General features: G+C 39.1%; 1 protein-coding gene across 16 annotated transcripts in view; it reads left to right on the top strand.

Moving 5' to 3' along the window:
• Positions 1 to 16,956, top strand: part of SORBS1 (sorbin and SH3 domain containing 1) — a 122,882-nt gene that overhangs the window by 91,033 nt on the left and 14,893 nt on the right. For 9 of the 16 annotated variants that reach the window (XM_060769339.2, XM_067466920.1, XM_060769341.2 and 6 more), the window contains 8 exons: positions 1,501 to 1,550; positions 2,792 to 2,967; positions 7,228 to 8,727; positions 9,399 to 9,487; positions 12,058 to 12,225; positions 15,303 to 15,349; positions 16,570 to 16,684; positions 16,782 to 16,907. In XM_060769339.2, the coding sequence (XP_060625322.2) occupies positions 1,501 to 1,550; positions 2,792 to 2,967; positions 7,228 to 8,727; positions 9,399 to 9,487; positions 12,058 to 12,225; positions 15,303 to 15,349; positions 16,570 to 16,684; positions 16,782 to 16,907 (2,271 nt within the window). The remainder of the gene's footprint in view (positions 1 to 1,500; positions 1,551 to 2,791; positions 2,968 to 7,227; positions 8,728 to 9,398; positions 9,488 to 12,057; positions 12,226 to 15,302; positions 15,350 to 16,569; positions 16,685 to 16,781; positions 16,908 to 16,956) is intronic. The other 7 variants (XM_060769354.2, XM_067466921.1, XM_067466922.1 and 4 more) reach the window with 4 other exon arrangements.

Consider the following 16,956-nt stretch of genomic DNA (forward strand, 5'->3'; position numbering starts at 1 on the left):
TGTAGTTGCATCATCATCATTATTAACTTTATGTATAGGGCTGTCGTGTTCTTGTGCCCAGAGGACAGGGAAAATGAGGCAGTCTGGACATAAGCACCCAGAAGGCTGTGTCCAGCCCGTGGGCCTTAGTTTGCCCATGCCTGATCTAAACTGAATGAGCTGTCATTATTATTGCAGTATTATTATTGTAATATAAACTTTATTATACATGTTGTCCTATACATTTTAATCCAACTTTTTATCTTATACATCATCATATATACATGGACATATATAATATTTATCTAAAACATCCCCCCAACTAAAAAAATAAATGTATCACTCCTGCTTTAAATTCCTTGTCTCCATTGCAACCAATCTCCACATTCAGTGGGCTCCCTGTTTGATCAATAATGCCAGGGAAACCAGGATTGAGTATATCTGTTTTCTGTTGGTGAACTGTTCCCTATCCTCATGAGTGACATGATTGTGCAGTGGCATCCATCTATAGCCCCTACCACCTGGGGAAATCCCAGTTCAGAGAACCCAACCATGATCTGTAGGCAGCAAGGCAAAGAGGGAGAGAAGTTGTTGACATCTAATCCACACAGACTACTCTGCTTTTACAAATGGTGCTCAACAGATGAACTGATGACTATGTAGGTAGGCTAGATATCAGGGAGACCATATGCCTCTTTATGCACACACATAAATATATGAGATGGCAATCCTACACATGAGTACATAACACAGAGAGTACCATACATGGTCCTGGGGGCTGCACTTACATCAGGCGTATACAAGCACCTATAAGCTGCAGGGTACTAAGAGGTTGCCCATACTGACCTTATGGGCATCCCCTAGGTCAGGCGTGGGGAATGTCTGGCCCACGGGCCATATAGGGCCTGTGAAATCATTTGATCTTACCTTGGCAAAAAAACCAAAGGTAGGACTCAAAATTAAATAAATCTAGAAGCGTTTTATCATAGCAAAATCAATGTATATTAAGTGAATAATAATCTATATAAATAAAAATGTAATGTTTGCTTGTGGGATTAACATAACTCAAAAACTACTGAATCGACACCGGATTTGGACACAATACACCTGTCAGGCCAATGAGTGACCATCACTCATTGAGTGAGCAAGCTAATTGCAAAGACACTGTAGAGGGATAATTAATGAAATGGTGGCTGCTGTGAAGTTGTTAGCACCAGACAAAGTAAAATTGTTTCAGAGTGTTTGTCTCAGAAAACCCTCTCAGATTGGATTACTGATTTAGCAGAAGATACTGAAAACACATTAAAGGACTCTGTAAGAGATTTACATTTTTTCTCTCTGGTTTGAGACAATGGCCATAAGAACTACTGCTCATCTGTCCCTTTTCTTTCATGAGATAACTGCAGAGTTTGACATGCAAGAGGAACTGCTATCACTGGAAGCCATGGTCAATAGTCAAGACTTTGATTTTTGATCTGAATTGTGTGTGTGTATCAATGACTGTTGTTTGGGTATTTTCAGAGTACAGCACATTCTTCTTCAATGGAAATTCTCTCAGACCATTCGACCCAGTAAGTTTGGGAACCTATTGTTAAATGTGTATATTAATGTTTTTGGAACATTTACTTTGTTAGTAATTGTATCTCCTGATTTGTCCTAAGTGGTGCTTCTTTCAGAATACATAGTAACAGCTTGTCTAAAATTCATTCATGGGATGGGGGAATGCTATTTATCCTGTGTGATTTGATATTAACTGAGACAACATATATTTCTCAGAACTTTCCTCTCTTCTTCAAAGAGTTAAAGGTATGATGGAAGTTGCAATCCAATAATAATCTGCAGGGCCACACGCTCTCCATTCCTAAACCATAACAAAATCATAATATACCCAACGTATCCAGATTTCTCTTCTGTCTTCAAACTTTTATCCTTTTAACACTAGATTTAAATTTGCTTTTCCTGGCTCTTGAAATTGACAAGAAGTCATAATTTAGGCCATCAGTATTTTAGGCTATCAATATTTAAAAATAAATATAATGAATTAATGGATTATATAAGATTTAAAGAGCAAAACCCAAATTTATCATATGTTTCTTTTACATTAGTGACTCAAGATAAATATAAAGAATAGAGATGGACACACCACCTCACCATGCCCCCATCCCCAACCAGAATAACACAAGATTAAACTTTGACAAGATCTGTTAGAGAACAAGGTTGAAGATGTGTGAAATAAGAATACCCAGTGTTTTAAACTGTAAATCCAATCAATCTAATCAAAATTTGCTGATTAATAGCAGACTAAACCAAATTTATTTTACTTCAGCAATTATTCAGGAGTAATGTTCTTACTGAAGTTGTAAGTCTTACTGAAGTTGTAGAAGGATGCTTCTGAATTATTTTAAAAGTTGCACACCACTGTAATGTGATTTAGTCTTGAATTTTGGGAAGTAAATAGAAAACCAGCAGTGTGGTTTGAGCCAGTAAGTCCCAGATTTAGAGTGTTGCATGGCTCTCCATAAAGGCAAGGACCTTTACCTTAAACAGAAGGCAGCAAACTTGCCATCCCAGTGCCCTGTCACGTCAGTTGTTCATTCTCCAAGACTAATAGTGTTGACTCTGAAGTGGGTTCATGTGTGATATGATGCATTGCGTAGGCAGATTTGCCATGTACTACAAAATCTTTGCAATGTGGGAATGAGAATGAATTCTTCCAATGCAACATTAGTCTGTTGATATTAAACTAGTGTGATAATATTACTTACCATGCCTATTTTAATTGTTAAGAAAAATAATTTCTCATCCTCTTTAGTTCACCATATTCACCAAACTCCCATCTAGCACAGAGAGAGTTTAACGACACTATAGGAGATTCTACTGGATTGGAGACAGAAAGGCAAATCTATAAAAGTGTTTTGGAAGGAGGTGATATTCCACTGCAAGGGCTAAGTGGCCTCAAGCGTCCATCCAGTTCGGCTTCCACTAAAGGTAGAGCAACAAATCAAACATCATAGTATTTCTTATTAGATCGACTTTTATAGAGATTGTTATATTATTTTGTATTAACATGTATGAAACAACAGTAGTAATGTATTGCATTTGATATATCAACATCATTTCATACTTCAGCTGATGGGTGTCATTTTATTTTCAGTTAAATATTACTTTGTGGGGAGGATTTTCTACTTGCAAACTTTTTGAAGTAAGATAGTTACTGTAGTAACTCACAATGTGAAGTGATATATATTTTGGGCACATCTACATTGACCAAATGGGAAAACCTGTTTTACTATGTATATGACTGGATTGATTACACAAATCACAGAGACTGGCCTCTAACTGGTTCTGGGATCACAGTATACGCGATTTGACAGTTGTAGTGAATGCATTTTTTTCAACTCCCTCGGCAGGAATGAACACATGCACATCAAAACAGCACTTTGGGTGTCCACACAGTAAATCACATACCGTAGAGTTGCTTTCCCCATGCAATGTAGTTTATATTCGAGTGTGCTATTGTGTGTTATGGGTTCTGTTTCAAAATATCCCCCAACTTGGCTTATTTCAGTTTAAAAGGCTTAAAGCAGAACTCTTCAACCTACTTTAATTCTTTTAAATTGCCAGGTGTTTGGGCCTCCAACTCTCAGAAGCCCTAGCCAGCTTGTTTAATGATCAGGAATTCTGGGAGCTGAACTCCAAAATACCTGGAGGACCACAGGTTGAAGAGGCTTGCCTTAAAGCATGCTGCAGAGTGGTTTCATGGCATGCATTATATAGCAGCCAGACTTTGAAGCTGACTTATAGCTACATTAAATGGTCAGTGTAGATGGGACAATTATCTCTTGAGTTTTTCATGTTCTCCTATATGGAAATCTAAAAATCCTATCTTATTTGGTTTCATATTTAGAAGTTTTGAGACTCAATACTCAAGATCAGTGGTTCTCAACCTGTGGGTCCCCAGGTATTTTGGCCTACAACTCCCAGAAATCCCAGCCAGTTTACCAGCTGTTAGGATTTCTGGGAGTTGAAGGCCAAAAACATCTGGGGACCCCAGGTTGAGAACCACTGCTCAAGATGATATATTAATACAATACACAAGATGATATATTAACACACAGCATCTAAGCTTCTTTTTAGGATTGAAGATCAAATAAATATACAAACACAACTACACAAAAATACAATAACCCACAGCTATCTGTTCTTCTTTTCAGAATTTAAGACAAAACTTTGAGTCCAAACTCTAAGGAAAAATATTTTTCATTAATATCTGGGGATATCTTCTCCAAACCTTGGAGGGTGTTGTCTGTTACTCTTCCACATGTTTAAATTGCTTCCCCCCTTTTCCAAATTATGCTCTGATTATGCTCCCTTTTATTCTTGGTTGTGGTTAGTTCATCACATTGCTTTTTTTCTTCTCTCTTCCCAACATTCCTGCAATAGCGCCCTGTTCTTTTCCTTCATGATTTCAGTGGTCAGATCACTTCGGCCCATCATCTTGCTGATCTACTTATTGTTCTGTCTGCTAACATTATTTATTCTTCCAGAACCATGCTCTTGATGACTTTCTAGGTTAATATAATCAAATTTGATCTCAGTAATAATAGCAGTTACAATGTCACAGTTGTATAACTGGAAGAAAACGAAAATAATGAAATATGTCATAAGATGAGTCACTAATCTGAATATTTTGGTTACCCGTAATTGATATAGTCAAACTACCAGTAGTAAGAGATAGTACTATTATCAAGAGAGCTGCAGCCAAATGTGACTGTGTTTAAACTCAGATAAAGGAAGATAAAGTAAGCTAAAGGGAAAAGTAGGAACTGAACTTAACCTAAGAAGGGAAGCAGATTCTTCAAGTTATAAAGTATAATGGCAGTCCTGAGAAGACAGGACCATAAAAACTTGGGTTTTCCTCTGTCAAACCCAGGGCAAATCTACACAGCCCCTTTATTGTGGAAACTTCTGCAATAAAAAGGGGGCTTTCCAGACAACATTTTGGGCAATCCTGAATTAATTAGCCACAAACTAGGAAATTCCTGGTTTGTGGTGCATAAATTAGATAATGGGTTTATTCTGTGCCTTCTTGGAAGGATAAACCCACTACCTCTGGAGTCTGGACTGCAGTCCAGACACCATTCTCAGTTTTCTAGACTAAATTAGTCTGAAAAACTGTTGAAATCCCAACCCCTTCCCCAAAGCCCCCACCCCCTTTTAAAAGTAAAATAAACTTACCCAGCCTCCATTACAGTGTTGCTGGAGCTCTCCTGATGCATAGAAATGACATGCCAGGAAGGAGGGGGGATTTTCCTCTTCTACATGCTGGGAGGGCTCCGGCAACACTGTAATGTAGGCCAGGTAAGTTTATTTTACTTTTAAAAGGGCTTTGGGGGCTTTGGGGGGGGGGGGGTAGGGTGTCCAGGTGTTCTGCTGGGCCAGTCCCAGAAGAACATTTGGATACCCACCCCAGACAATGTCACAGACCACATTCTAATCAACAAATTGTGTTATATATATATAATGCGTGTGATCTCAATTTGGCAGCTGAAATTGCATCTGCTGAATAATGTAGCAAGGCAGTCTGCTACAAAATAATACCTCTGTTTACTTCTCATCAACAATAAAAATAAATAATCCAGGGCCAGAACTGCCCTCTGATTCTTTTTTAGACTGGTCCTTGAATCATAGACAGATTGTGTTTCACCCGTACGCTGAGAAACAAGCTCAGTATTCTCAGCAGAGGTGCCTACAATTGCCAGTTGCAGGCTCCTCTGTTGAGAATACTGAGCTTGTTAGTCACTCAGTAAAAGGGAAAAAAATAGAATTATCACAGAGGTTTTGAAAAAGAAAGAGAGGGTGACTTGCAACAACACAAATTGTTTCAGGAGAAAAGGAAACAGGCAACATTGACAGGGATATAGGCAATGTTAAGATTTATCGCTAAACATGTTTCAATAAAGAAGAAGTGAATACTGAAGGAGCATATTCATTAACTGTCTATTGTAGCAGGAGGTAATGCACAGGTCCTACAGCACTCCTTTATTGAACTGTGGCTTTCAGTAATAAAACATTATAAGTGAGATATGAACTTAGCACTTCAGTTGAACACAACTGATTGATGCTGACTGCTTGCTACTATTCTTACCTTTTTGCTGTTACTTTCCAAGCTTGCTTCTATAAAGTAGCATCAAGGTTTTTTAAAACTGCAGTCTCCTTCACTTCTACTCAGAGATAATCTCCATTCGATTCAAGGGAACATATGGGATTGCATACTTTGTAGAGTGGCAGCAACAGCCTACAGGTGGTATCTTGTACATTAGGGAGGAGGAAAAGCAGCTGACTCACAGTTATCTGAAGAAGAAGAATAGTGGATATCCTTTTAGAATACTTCTTGTAGACAGTGTCTAACCACAAAGCCTGTTAACTTTAAATATGAATAATGTCTTTACTAAGCCACATTATCCTGGTGTGTTCCTGCTGACTTTTGTATTTGACAAGATTGGGAGTTTTCATTCTCAACCAGTTTATCCAAATGTGTTGTACAAAACTCTTTGGGAAACTGAAAGGCTAACAAATCTGATTTGAACAGAAGTACTGTACCATGAAGGTAGCAAGCTTTCCCCTTTCATTGTCATTTTTTAAGTTTAAAGCATTTGATTTAAGTATATAAGGATATACTTTGCAAAATTTGGATTTTAAGTTGTGTCACTTCCAAGTGACTAAAAATATTAACCATTTTATTATCTTTTGGGGCTGAGAATTTTCTACTTTTTCTTTCATCAGGAAAGAAAAAAATGTTAACCCAAAAATTTGCATGCTTTTACACCTAATAGCAGTTAATACAGAATTGCTATTCATGTGCAGGAGTGTTGCATGAAAAGTATACCAGATCCATTGCAAACTTCTCACCTGAGCCGTTAATAATCCTATTCTATTTCAGATGCCTGAAATAGGATGCCTGCCTTGGCACCTGCCCATCAAAGGACTGATTCAGTCCCACCCTTTCCCTTACTCTAACAGCTCCTCTGATACTGTGGCATTTGCCTTCTTCCTAAGCATCGGCTCTTCCCTGCACTTCAGCAACAGGGCCTGGCTACATCTGCATCTCCTTTTGAACCTTGCCTTTCTCAGGACTGTGTTCTGTGAAACCCAAAGCATGTCATTTCCTTCCCACCCCCATTTATCAACAGCTTTGCCACACTTAAGCTAACAGGTTCTGTTTATTTTATTCTGCATGCTTTCCAGTGGACCGTAAAGGTGGGAATGCTCATACAATTGCACGCTCTTCAGTTCATGGCCTATCCTTTAACCTTAGTAATGCTGGCCACCTAGGTCAGTTTTGTAAATATAAGAAGCCGTTGTCTGTCGCAAAAGTCTGTATTGCTGAGATTCTTCCCTCCAAGTTCAAACCCAAGCGTGCTCCTCCACCTATTCCTAGGCTAGACAAAAAAGATCTCTTGCCTCATGAGAAAACACAAAGCTGTGAAAATCTGCATAGTTCGCTTACCTTCTTTGGTAACAAGAAAGACTCTGTGATAGGTGCCGATACAAGTTTTGAGAATATCCTAATGAAATCTAAGCAGCAATCGGCTGCAAAGTCCAGTAGTACCCAGAGTTTGAGAGAATGTGGCTCTTCCAGCTTCAGGAAGGATTATATGCTTGGTTCCCAGAAGAATGGGATGGAGTTTGCCATGCTGTATAAAGACATGCACCACATCAACCGTTCTGGATTCCAGGTGGGCGCTATTTCATCCGGCAGTGTGAAGGAAATTGCATCCCATTTTGAGGGTGAATTTAAGAGCAAGAGAGAACCCAGCCTCAGCCCCCACCGAGAGAACTTGGAGCAGATCCCCAAGCACACTGTATCTTCTCGCATCACTGCCTTCGAAATGCTCATTCAGAAATCTTTGTCGATGCCTGCTCTTAGCTTCTCCAGTACCCATATCAAATCTCCAACTCCTAGTCTCTCAAATAGCTGCTTAAATTCAATATATTCAGCTGAGTATGAGTTGGATTTGTCCATGCCAGTTCTGGGGAAGAAAAATCTAGCTGATCTAACTAACCTAGCGGATACTTCATCCCATTCTTATAGCAATATAGAGGATACATCATCAGAATTTAGTAATATGACCCCAATAGATACACTCTCCGCTTGTCCTGATGACATAGATGTCATATCTAATAAATCCAATGACAGTGGTGGCGACAGTAGCATCAGCATGCCTCAGAAATACAAAGTGAACAAATGCAAAGGATCATGCCCAGCTTCCTACACAAGGTTTACAACTATGCGGAGACACGAACAGCAGCAGCCTGCTCAAGGGGATGTTGAAGGAGAAAAGCACCTGCTCCCTAGAAATATCTACCTCATGAGCCCTCTTCCCTTCAGATTGAAAAAGCCCTTGCAGAGACACTCAAGAACAACACTTCCTTTGCCTGGACTGGGAGCCTTGCTGGCATCCAGCTGTGAAATCCAGAATGATCAGTCAAAGGGAAGCCACAGAAATAACCCCTCCTTCTATGAGCTATGTATGCAGAGGAAACCGCCAGCTCCCAAACGCTTCTCTTCCTGTGACATTGTCAAAAGATTTAGCCACTTCCTGGAAGTGGAAACTTGGCAAAGTAGTTCTGTTTCACTACTGGACTTTCCAGATGTGTTTAATAATGGGAATGTACCATATGCTTTATACTACAAGGCGGACACAAACAACAACCCACAAAAGGAATTCAGGACATACCCTGGAGGTGGCATTTTTGTGTACTTTATTTAGTTTGATTTCATCTGTCTCTGTTTGCTTCCCCTCCATTTTTCACCCCTTGCTCCATATTACATTTACAACGTATCTCTTGTGCACCCTGTTTGCATTTCAGGACTTGACTGAACTTTTCAGAAATAATTTCTTCTGCATTTCTAATTACTAATTAAAACAGATTGCCAAAAGGTACCATTTAGATTGTGAATTGCTTACAGAAAACAGCTTAAACCCATGTGATTTGCATCCCCAAGAAATTAAATTAATCAACCCTGTTAGTTGTTAAAGCAGTCATTCAGGTTCTTGGTGTGTTTTTGCATGTGTGTGCATGTGAACATGCATGTGCACATATGTGCTTCTTTATCTTTGCATGTAGTTATGCAACTTTCTTCAGTGACACCACATTGCATCATATTTGGTGAGCAACAAATATACTGATTAAATCATTTGGTTGGCTTTCATGGGCTTGGAATTTGTGTTGTTTCTTACTTCAACGTTATTATCTGCTTCAGCCTTTAAATCCAGAAGAAATAAGAAGTTACCAATAGTTGATTACAATTGATTGGTGGCATTGAAGCTCCCTCCTTTCCCCCTTTCCTCTCCCTCTTTCTGGTTCTCCTGGTCAAATCAGTTTGTTTTTAATGACCCTGTATTGTTTTAAAGTAGATTCAGAATCACCAAGACATTTTCCACCACTTGATTACATGGAGAATCCTGAAGATATTTTCCACAGACGCCACAGTGATAAAGAGGTAATCTGTCCTGCTCCAGTCAGTATTATTTCTTCAGAGATTTAAAGCAGTAGTTGGAATAGAATTTGAACATAATCAAGATGGTCTCCTGAGTTGGTATCTGATGAATGACCTTGTCAGTTTTATTGCGGAGTAGAGTATATATTGCTGCAATAATTATATTAATTACTACTTGAAAACATGCTTTCATTTTTTACTTAAGAGTTTAAAGTTTTCAGATGCATAAAAGTGTTTATTATAGGCAAGAAGAAGAAAAAAACCAAAAAATAGCAGCTACGCCAAGAATGTTGACATACCCTTTATTTCAGTCTCCGATATCATGTCTGCTAGGTTCTCACCTTGGAATAACCTTCATTATTACATGACTTGGCCCCAGATAGTTTTGCATAGATTTCAGTTATTGGTCCCTCACCTTCCCTAGCTTCAGATTTGGAGCTGAAGGCAGATGGGCAGGAAACCTCATTCAGGAGCCCAGTGTAAGTGGCAGAAGTAGGAGCTCCACTCATCGTCCTTGCTGGCTGGTAATGGATCACTCAATGGTGGATTGTAAGTGGGATTGTTGAACTCTACTGATCTGAAAGACCACTTCTGGAGATCAAGTTTAGAAAGACTAGAAACATTGTATTATGTAATGGTGAAACCTGGTTTAATAGCACATTTACCTTCAGAAAGTGTATATCATGGTGGGAAACAACAGGTTTTTTTTATATTCATTCATGCAAGTTCACTGTAGTCTGCTCTTACTGGTTTATGAAAAACAGCAGGCAAGCAACTACCTCATTATGTTTCTGAATGTAATTGTTAAGGAAAAAATAGTCCAACAAGACAATAGGAAATCTTTAGTTTTTGCTACATCTTTTGAAACATTTTGAGGAAAATAACGCGAGTCCCTTTGCACTTGTCATTCTATATTTGATAACACCCACCTCACTACCATGGCTAAGGTTGTAATTGCATAATACAGTCTTTTGGTTATGTTAAACCAGTTGTACATGAACCATGGCCTTCCAGGTTTGTACAGGCCTATGAGAGAAATTAAAGCTAAAGTGTGCTGTTAAGACTGGCACATTTGATTTTGATAGTGTGTGGATTAAAATATAAAAACAGAAGTCCTAAATTGTGCCTAAGAATAAAGATTTATTTCCCCTCTCCCCCAAAAAACTAAACACATACATATACACCTGGGACACTCACACACAGGGCTTACAAGTCTTCTTCTATCAGGCCCTAGTGTCTGGTCTACAAAGGTATATTTTCAGTATGCCAAAGATCACGTTTACTTCTCTCCATACTCCACATTGCAATGTGTTCTGTAGAGAAATAACTTCAGAGTTCTAGCCAGCCGTGCACTTATTCCAAGGGCCTAATGTCTCTCCTTTCCATACTGTCTGTGTTCTACTGTTTGAAGACATGTTGAACACATTTCATACCTGTGATCAAGACTTTCTGCCAAGAATCTTGGACTGAGTGATGCATCTGGAAACTGTTCCAAAAGCCTGCCAAAAGTCATCCCAGATGTGATCTGTATCTCTCTGACTTTTCTAAAGCAACGGCCTGCTAGGAGAGACGCTGGTTAGATTCAACTGTCCCCTACCAGCCAGAGGTTTTTGCTTTGTTACCTTAGCCCTGGGTGGCAAAGCAAGTCTTCCTTCCTGCTTTAGCGCTGGAGATAATGAGGAAACTACACCTGCAAAGTTTGGAGGAAATCTGGCTGCTGCTCACATTTATAAAAAGAGATGCCACATTTGCTATGTGGTGATCTCCTTCATTCCTCCACATTTGGTTATCTCACTCTCTCCTCTCCCCCCAACATTAATATTCTGTGCCCACTATGTTCAGACTTCATTGAACTGGGGTTTTTTTTGAGGGGGGGGGGTTCCCTGAGTAAACCCCTTCCAGAAGTATACTTTCTTCTCATATTGTGGTAGTGCTGTTTTGGCTTCATAAACAGTATCACTTAAATCTTGAACAGTGGAAAATATAGAAAATAAGAAGGCTGATGGAACCTTCTACAATTTTTCCTTTAAAAAACGTATGTGGACATTCCCCATAAAAGATTATATTGTGTCCCTATTTTGCAGAATTCTTAGAAGAGTGTTCAATCTGACTTGGCATATAATAACACAGCCCAACCAAAAGTAATTTCTTGCTGTCTTGGTTTTTAGGCCTGTTCCTGAGGTTATTTGGGCCACTGATTTGGAAAATTGCATTGGGTAAACCACATCAGCTCTAATTTCTTAGATATGGTTATCATGGTTTTCTGTGGGTAAGCAGATGACGGCTGGTAGAGATGTTCTGTATCTCATAAACTAGAGCTGATAGGGGGAAACTGGTGCTATTTTTGGAATCAGCAAGTCAAATATACATCGAAACGAGTCTTAATATTTGAGGCACTAAAATGTGTGTTGGCCAGTGTAATAATGTGTTCTCTGAACTTGTTCTGATAGGTTGGAAATAGGTGGGATGGGTCTAGTTTTGGTGAACTTTTTGTTTGTTTGTTTGATCTGTTGGCAAGTCTAAGTGCCATAAACTAGATTATTTATTGCCCATTTTATGCAATTTTATGGCAGAAACTTTTAGAGGACCAGAGACGGCTTAAACGTGAGCAAGAAGAAGCTGATATTGCAGCTAGAAGGCACACAGGGGTCATTCCTACGCACCATCAATTTATCACTAATGAGCGGTTTGGGGATCTCCTAATTGTAGACGATACAGCAAAAAGGAAATCTGGGTCAGAGGTCTGTTGTGGTTGCCTCAATCTGCTGCTTGACCCAATTCATATTTGCCTCTCATAGTGTTGTGCTTTTAGGCCACCATTAGCTGTTCAAGGTGTTGATTTTTATTTTCCCTCATTCTTGCTTGATTTAGAAACTGCTTTTGATATTGTTGAACTGAATTAATCTCTCTGTACAAAAAGCATGTCTGCTGAGGATTGCTAGTGCACCACTATGACGCATGCCTTTAAAGTATCTGTTATTTTTACAAAAAATCCAAGGACGTTTGCTTCATCTTTTGCAGTATATAATGCTTCATTCTCTCCTTGTATGTGACTTCTGCTTTAAAACTTTATTGTCTTCTTGACCCTTACCATGTGATTATCCGTTAGTGGATTAAACCTAGATGGCGTTCTTCTCTCTTTGCTTCTTTGTGGTCTCCATGTCAGACAAAAAAATTGTTATATCTGTATTTTAATGTTTGAAAAGAAAAGACAAACAAGACAAAAGAGTTGGGAGGGATTTTCCCCCAAGGGGTCATATTTCTCAAAAGTTGTGAACCCCTAGTGTAGCCCATTTCATTTGCCTTGCCCAGTAACTGTTCCTGTTACCATGTGGTCAAATCCCCTCTTCTTCATTTATATGTTGTGTAGCTTTTTAATGGTTGGTATTCCAGTGGAAATCATGAACCACTACACCTAGTAGTCCTGACAAGCAGAACAAATTATGTGGAATGCTGCAAGATCATCTGGAGGGCCTAATACTTTGAAACATAGAATCATATTGCTGGAAGAGACCCCAAGGTCCATTCAGTCCAACCTCCTACCATCCAGGAACATACAATCAAAGCACTCCTGACAGAGGGCCATCTAGCCTCTGCTTTAAAATCTCCAGAGAAGTAGACTCCACCGCACTCCAAGGCAGCATGTTCTACTGCCAAACATAGTTTACCATCAGGAAGTTTTTCCTAATGTTTAGGTGGAATCTCTTTTCCTGCAGCTTGGATCCATTGATCCTTACCCCAGTCTTTAGAGCAGCAAGAAACAAGCTTGCCCATCTATGCAGGTATATTCAAATAATCTGCATAATCTCTCCCTACTTCTTCAAAGTATGGCATCTTCTTACTGACTGTAGTATTTATTTCCAAATTGTACAGGGAAAATTCTGAGAGTTGGTCCTGAAATTTTCTTCTAGCCTTATAAGAAGTTATTACTTGTTCAGTAAAATTATCATTGAGCAGGTAACAGCTATTAGGGCCCAGTCACACTACCCAAGTATAGCATTACCATTCCATTTTGACAGACATGGTTCTAGCCTCTGGAATTCTGGATTTTGCCGTGGTGAAGCAGTGGATGTCTCTAGGGAGTTGTCTATACCAGGGCTTCTTAAACTCATGACCCCTTCTGGCCAATGATATGTTTATGTGGCCTAAGATATATAGCTATATAAAATAGGTATAAAAATCAAACATTTACTCATAATAAATAAGCTTGCTGAACAGGCTGGTTTTCTTCTTCTTTTGAAGTACAGCCAAAACATCTGCAGAGTCTACTGTGAACACTGCAAAACAGAATTATGTAAATGTCTAAAACAGCCACTAGCTGGCATTCAGAAAATGTTTATTATTGCCAATGTTTTTGGGATCCTAACATTGTGGTAAGGGGACTATGCTGCTTTTCAAAAGCCAGCAAAAGGTGGCGTGCTGCAGCCAGAGGATCCAGAATAGGAGCATAAGCTCAGGGCCAGGGTAAAAATGGGGGAAATTAATCCTCCACTCTCTTACTTGTGTGTAAAATGCATCTCTCCCCACTCTGTACCCATTAACACAAAAAAGTTAAAGGAATATGTAATGTTACAAAGCATACACTCCAGCAAATAGCAGTGGACATGTAAACAAAAATTATGGTGCTTGCCGTCCTAGCAACCTGACCTACCTTTTTGCTGTGGAGTGATCTAGATCTAGATTGTACACATGTAGCAAAAAATGGCAACAGATTGGATTTTTCTGAAACCATGGAGCAAGAAGCAAGTTTTGGTATATCACATTAACACCTAAAAGAATTGCTTTTATTGCTAAAGGTAGGACATGTTGTTTATTGAGATCCAAGTAGCTATGTAGTGAGTGTTAATTATTTTTGTCCATGTAAATAGGCTCTGAGGATTCCATAGGGCATATCCATGATGGTCAAAATGGAATAATAATGCTATTGTATTGTAGTTTAAATGGGTCCTAGATCCCTTTCATTAGCTAATAATAATTTTTCAAACATTCAGCTCAGTAGATATGAACATAGGTGATTCAAATGTGACTGCAGAGAATGTATGTGACTGGTTTTTTTTTTTACAGAGACAATGATGCAGTCTAATCATACCAATATCTATCCCTCCTTCCTCAGAAGTATATGAGACATTTTAATTTTCCTTTCCATCCACTTTGTCACTTTTGTTCCAATTGGTAAAACAAAACTGATCCTTCTGACCTGTTATAGTTGGCTGTGATGGAGTGTTTCCACAGCCATGGTAAACATTTCAGTGCTGTATTACTTGGGGTCCTTGTTATGTATGTCTAAGGCACAATGATACACATATCAAAAGGCAGTTTCATTCTACTTTCTGTGCATAACTTTTGCCAGTAAAGTCATTGTAATTTATTTTTAGAGGCAATATTTTGCTACGGAGCACGTATTGCAGTCTCTGCATCGAATCCCTGTCAGCAACCTCAACAAACCTATTTGTATGCCCTTTTGAAATAAGTTTAAGACAGTTTTTTGATCTTGCAGGCCACCAAGCTTGCTATCCCCCTCCTCTCCCCTATCTCCTCACTGGCAAGGGAGGAGCTATTTCTTACCATTTCATTTCCACTTACCTCAGGAGGTGGGGATTTTGCCACTGGTAGTACAGGACCTTTGCCCACTCTATTGGACCCTGTCATTTCATGAAGACGTTCCAGTCATATAAGAGTTCAGATTGCCTGAACTCTTGTTATAATTCACAGTATGTTTATCCCATTCACTGCCTAGAAGGTTGGGATTTTCGTACAATTTCTAACCATGTCTTGTGAACTTGGTCTTTATTTTAAATGTACTGTTTTCAACTTCTAGATGAGAGCTGCCAGAGCAAGGTTCGATTTTAAAGCCCAGACACTAAAGTGAGTATAAATGGCTAGTTGCTTTCTTTGTCAGGGACAGAGTTGTTCTTATGCTCCAGCTTTGTGGAGTCAGTGCTTGTTTATTCATTGTAGCAATCATGCAGTTTTAATTATTAAAAATATTTTAAGGTATTTAAAGGTGCGTCTTTTCTGCCCCCAGGACTCTCAGTGCAGTTTTCAATTTCAAGCAATACAAGAATGAATAAAAGCTCAAATAAAACTATAAGACAAATCAAATGGCATCTCTTAAAAGGCCAGTGAGGAGGTGCTTTGCAGAACTATTGCTACAGAAAGGAGCCTGTCTTGTATTCAACTCAGCTTTTCTAATTAAGTCCAGAGCCCTTGGTTGAGATCACAGATTATGAGTGGAAAGAAGTCCTTAGACAGAATGGCTATCATTTGTTGAGGGTTTCATAGTAAAAACCTCTGTTTTCTAATGGAATTTCTAATAAAACATTTTAAGGGCCAGCTTTAGCACAGCAGGTTAAACACCAGCTACAGTCACTCTTGTCAGTCAAATGGCTGCCAGGTTAAAGCTTGGTCAGGGTGAGTTTTGCCCAGATTCTGCCTACCTAGTGGTTTGAAAGCAAAAATGTGATGTACCACTCATTAAAAAGTGGGGGAGGTATTCTGAGGCACCCAGAAGGAATGCTGGCAATTCAGTCCAGGAGGAAGGAAGTTGCAAACTAGCTCTTCGGCAGGAAAAATGGAGTGACAGCACACACACACACACACACACACACACACACACACACCATAGCCAGAACAGAACACAACACCTTCGAAGATGCCAAAAGATGGGGAAAGCTGATATATATACCTCTTATCTATGTATAATTGTCTGTCTAGTGTATAAAAATGGCATTGAATGTTTGCCGAATATGTATGTTCTGTAATCCGCCCTGAGTCCCCTTCGCGGTGGGAAGGGCAGAATATTAATATTGTAAATTAAAAATAAATTTGCATCCATTCTTAGTCCTTAGATTGAGGTGGTCAAAGTCTAGTGTTTCAGATACTTTTTCACTGCCACCATTGTCAGTCCCAGCTGACAAAGCCAATGATAAGTGCAGCAAGATATGGAAGGCCAGATGGCTCACTCATGCCTCAGAAATAGGGAAAATGTGTATTACTTGTACCATTTTTGTTTTTTCATATTTGTATTTAGCATAAACATACCATTGTTGAAAATAACTAAGATATAGTTTATGTGTTGTGAACAGAGAACTGCCACTGCAGAAAGGAGATATTGTGTACATTTATAAGGAGATTGATCAGAATTGGTACGAAGGCGAACACCATGGCAGAGTGGGCATCTTTCCACAGTCATATGTAGAGGTACTTGTTTTGCTCTTACCTTTGACCAAAGTGGTGGATCTTCCTCGGGTTTTTGCAAATACTTTTTGCTTTTTGTTTTGTCTGTTTTTGTTTATAGCTACTTCCACCCAGAGAAAAACATCAACCTAAGAAACCTTCGCAGTTGCAAGTCTTGGAATATGGAGATGCAGTTGCCAAGTTCAATTTCAATGGTGACACTCAAGTGGAGATGTCCTTCAAAAAGGTACAGACAATGCGTCCTATGAATCAAAATTTTATTTGTTTGGGAAGAC

This window comes from Anolis sagrei, chromosome 3 (assembly GCF_037176765.1).
Source record: "Anolis sagrei isolate rAnoSag1 chromosome 3, rAnoSag1.mat, whole genome shotgun sequence".
Taxonomy (NCBI): domain Eukaryota; kingdom Metazoa; phylum Chordata; class Lepidosauria; order Squamata; family Dactyloidae; genus Anolis; species Anolis sagrei.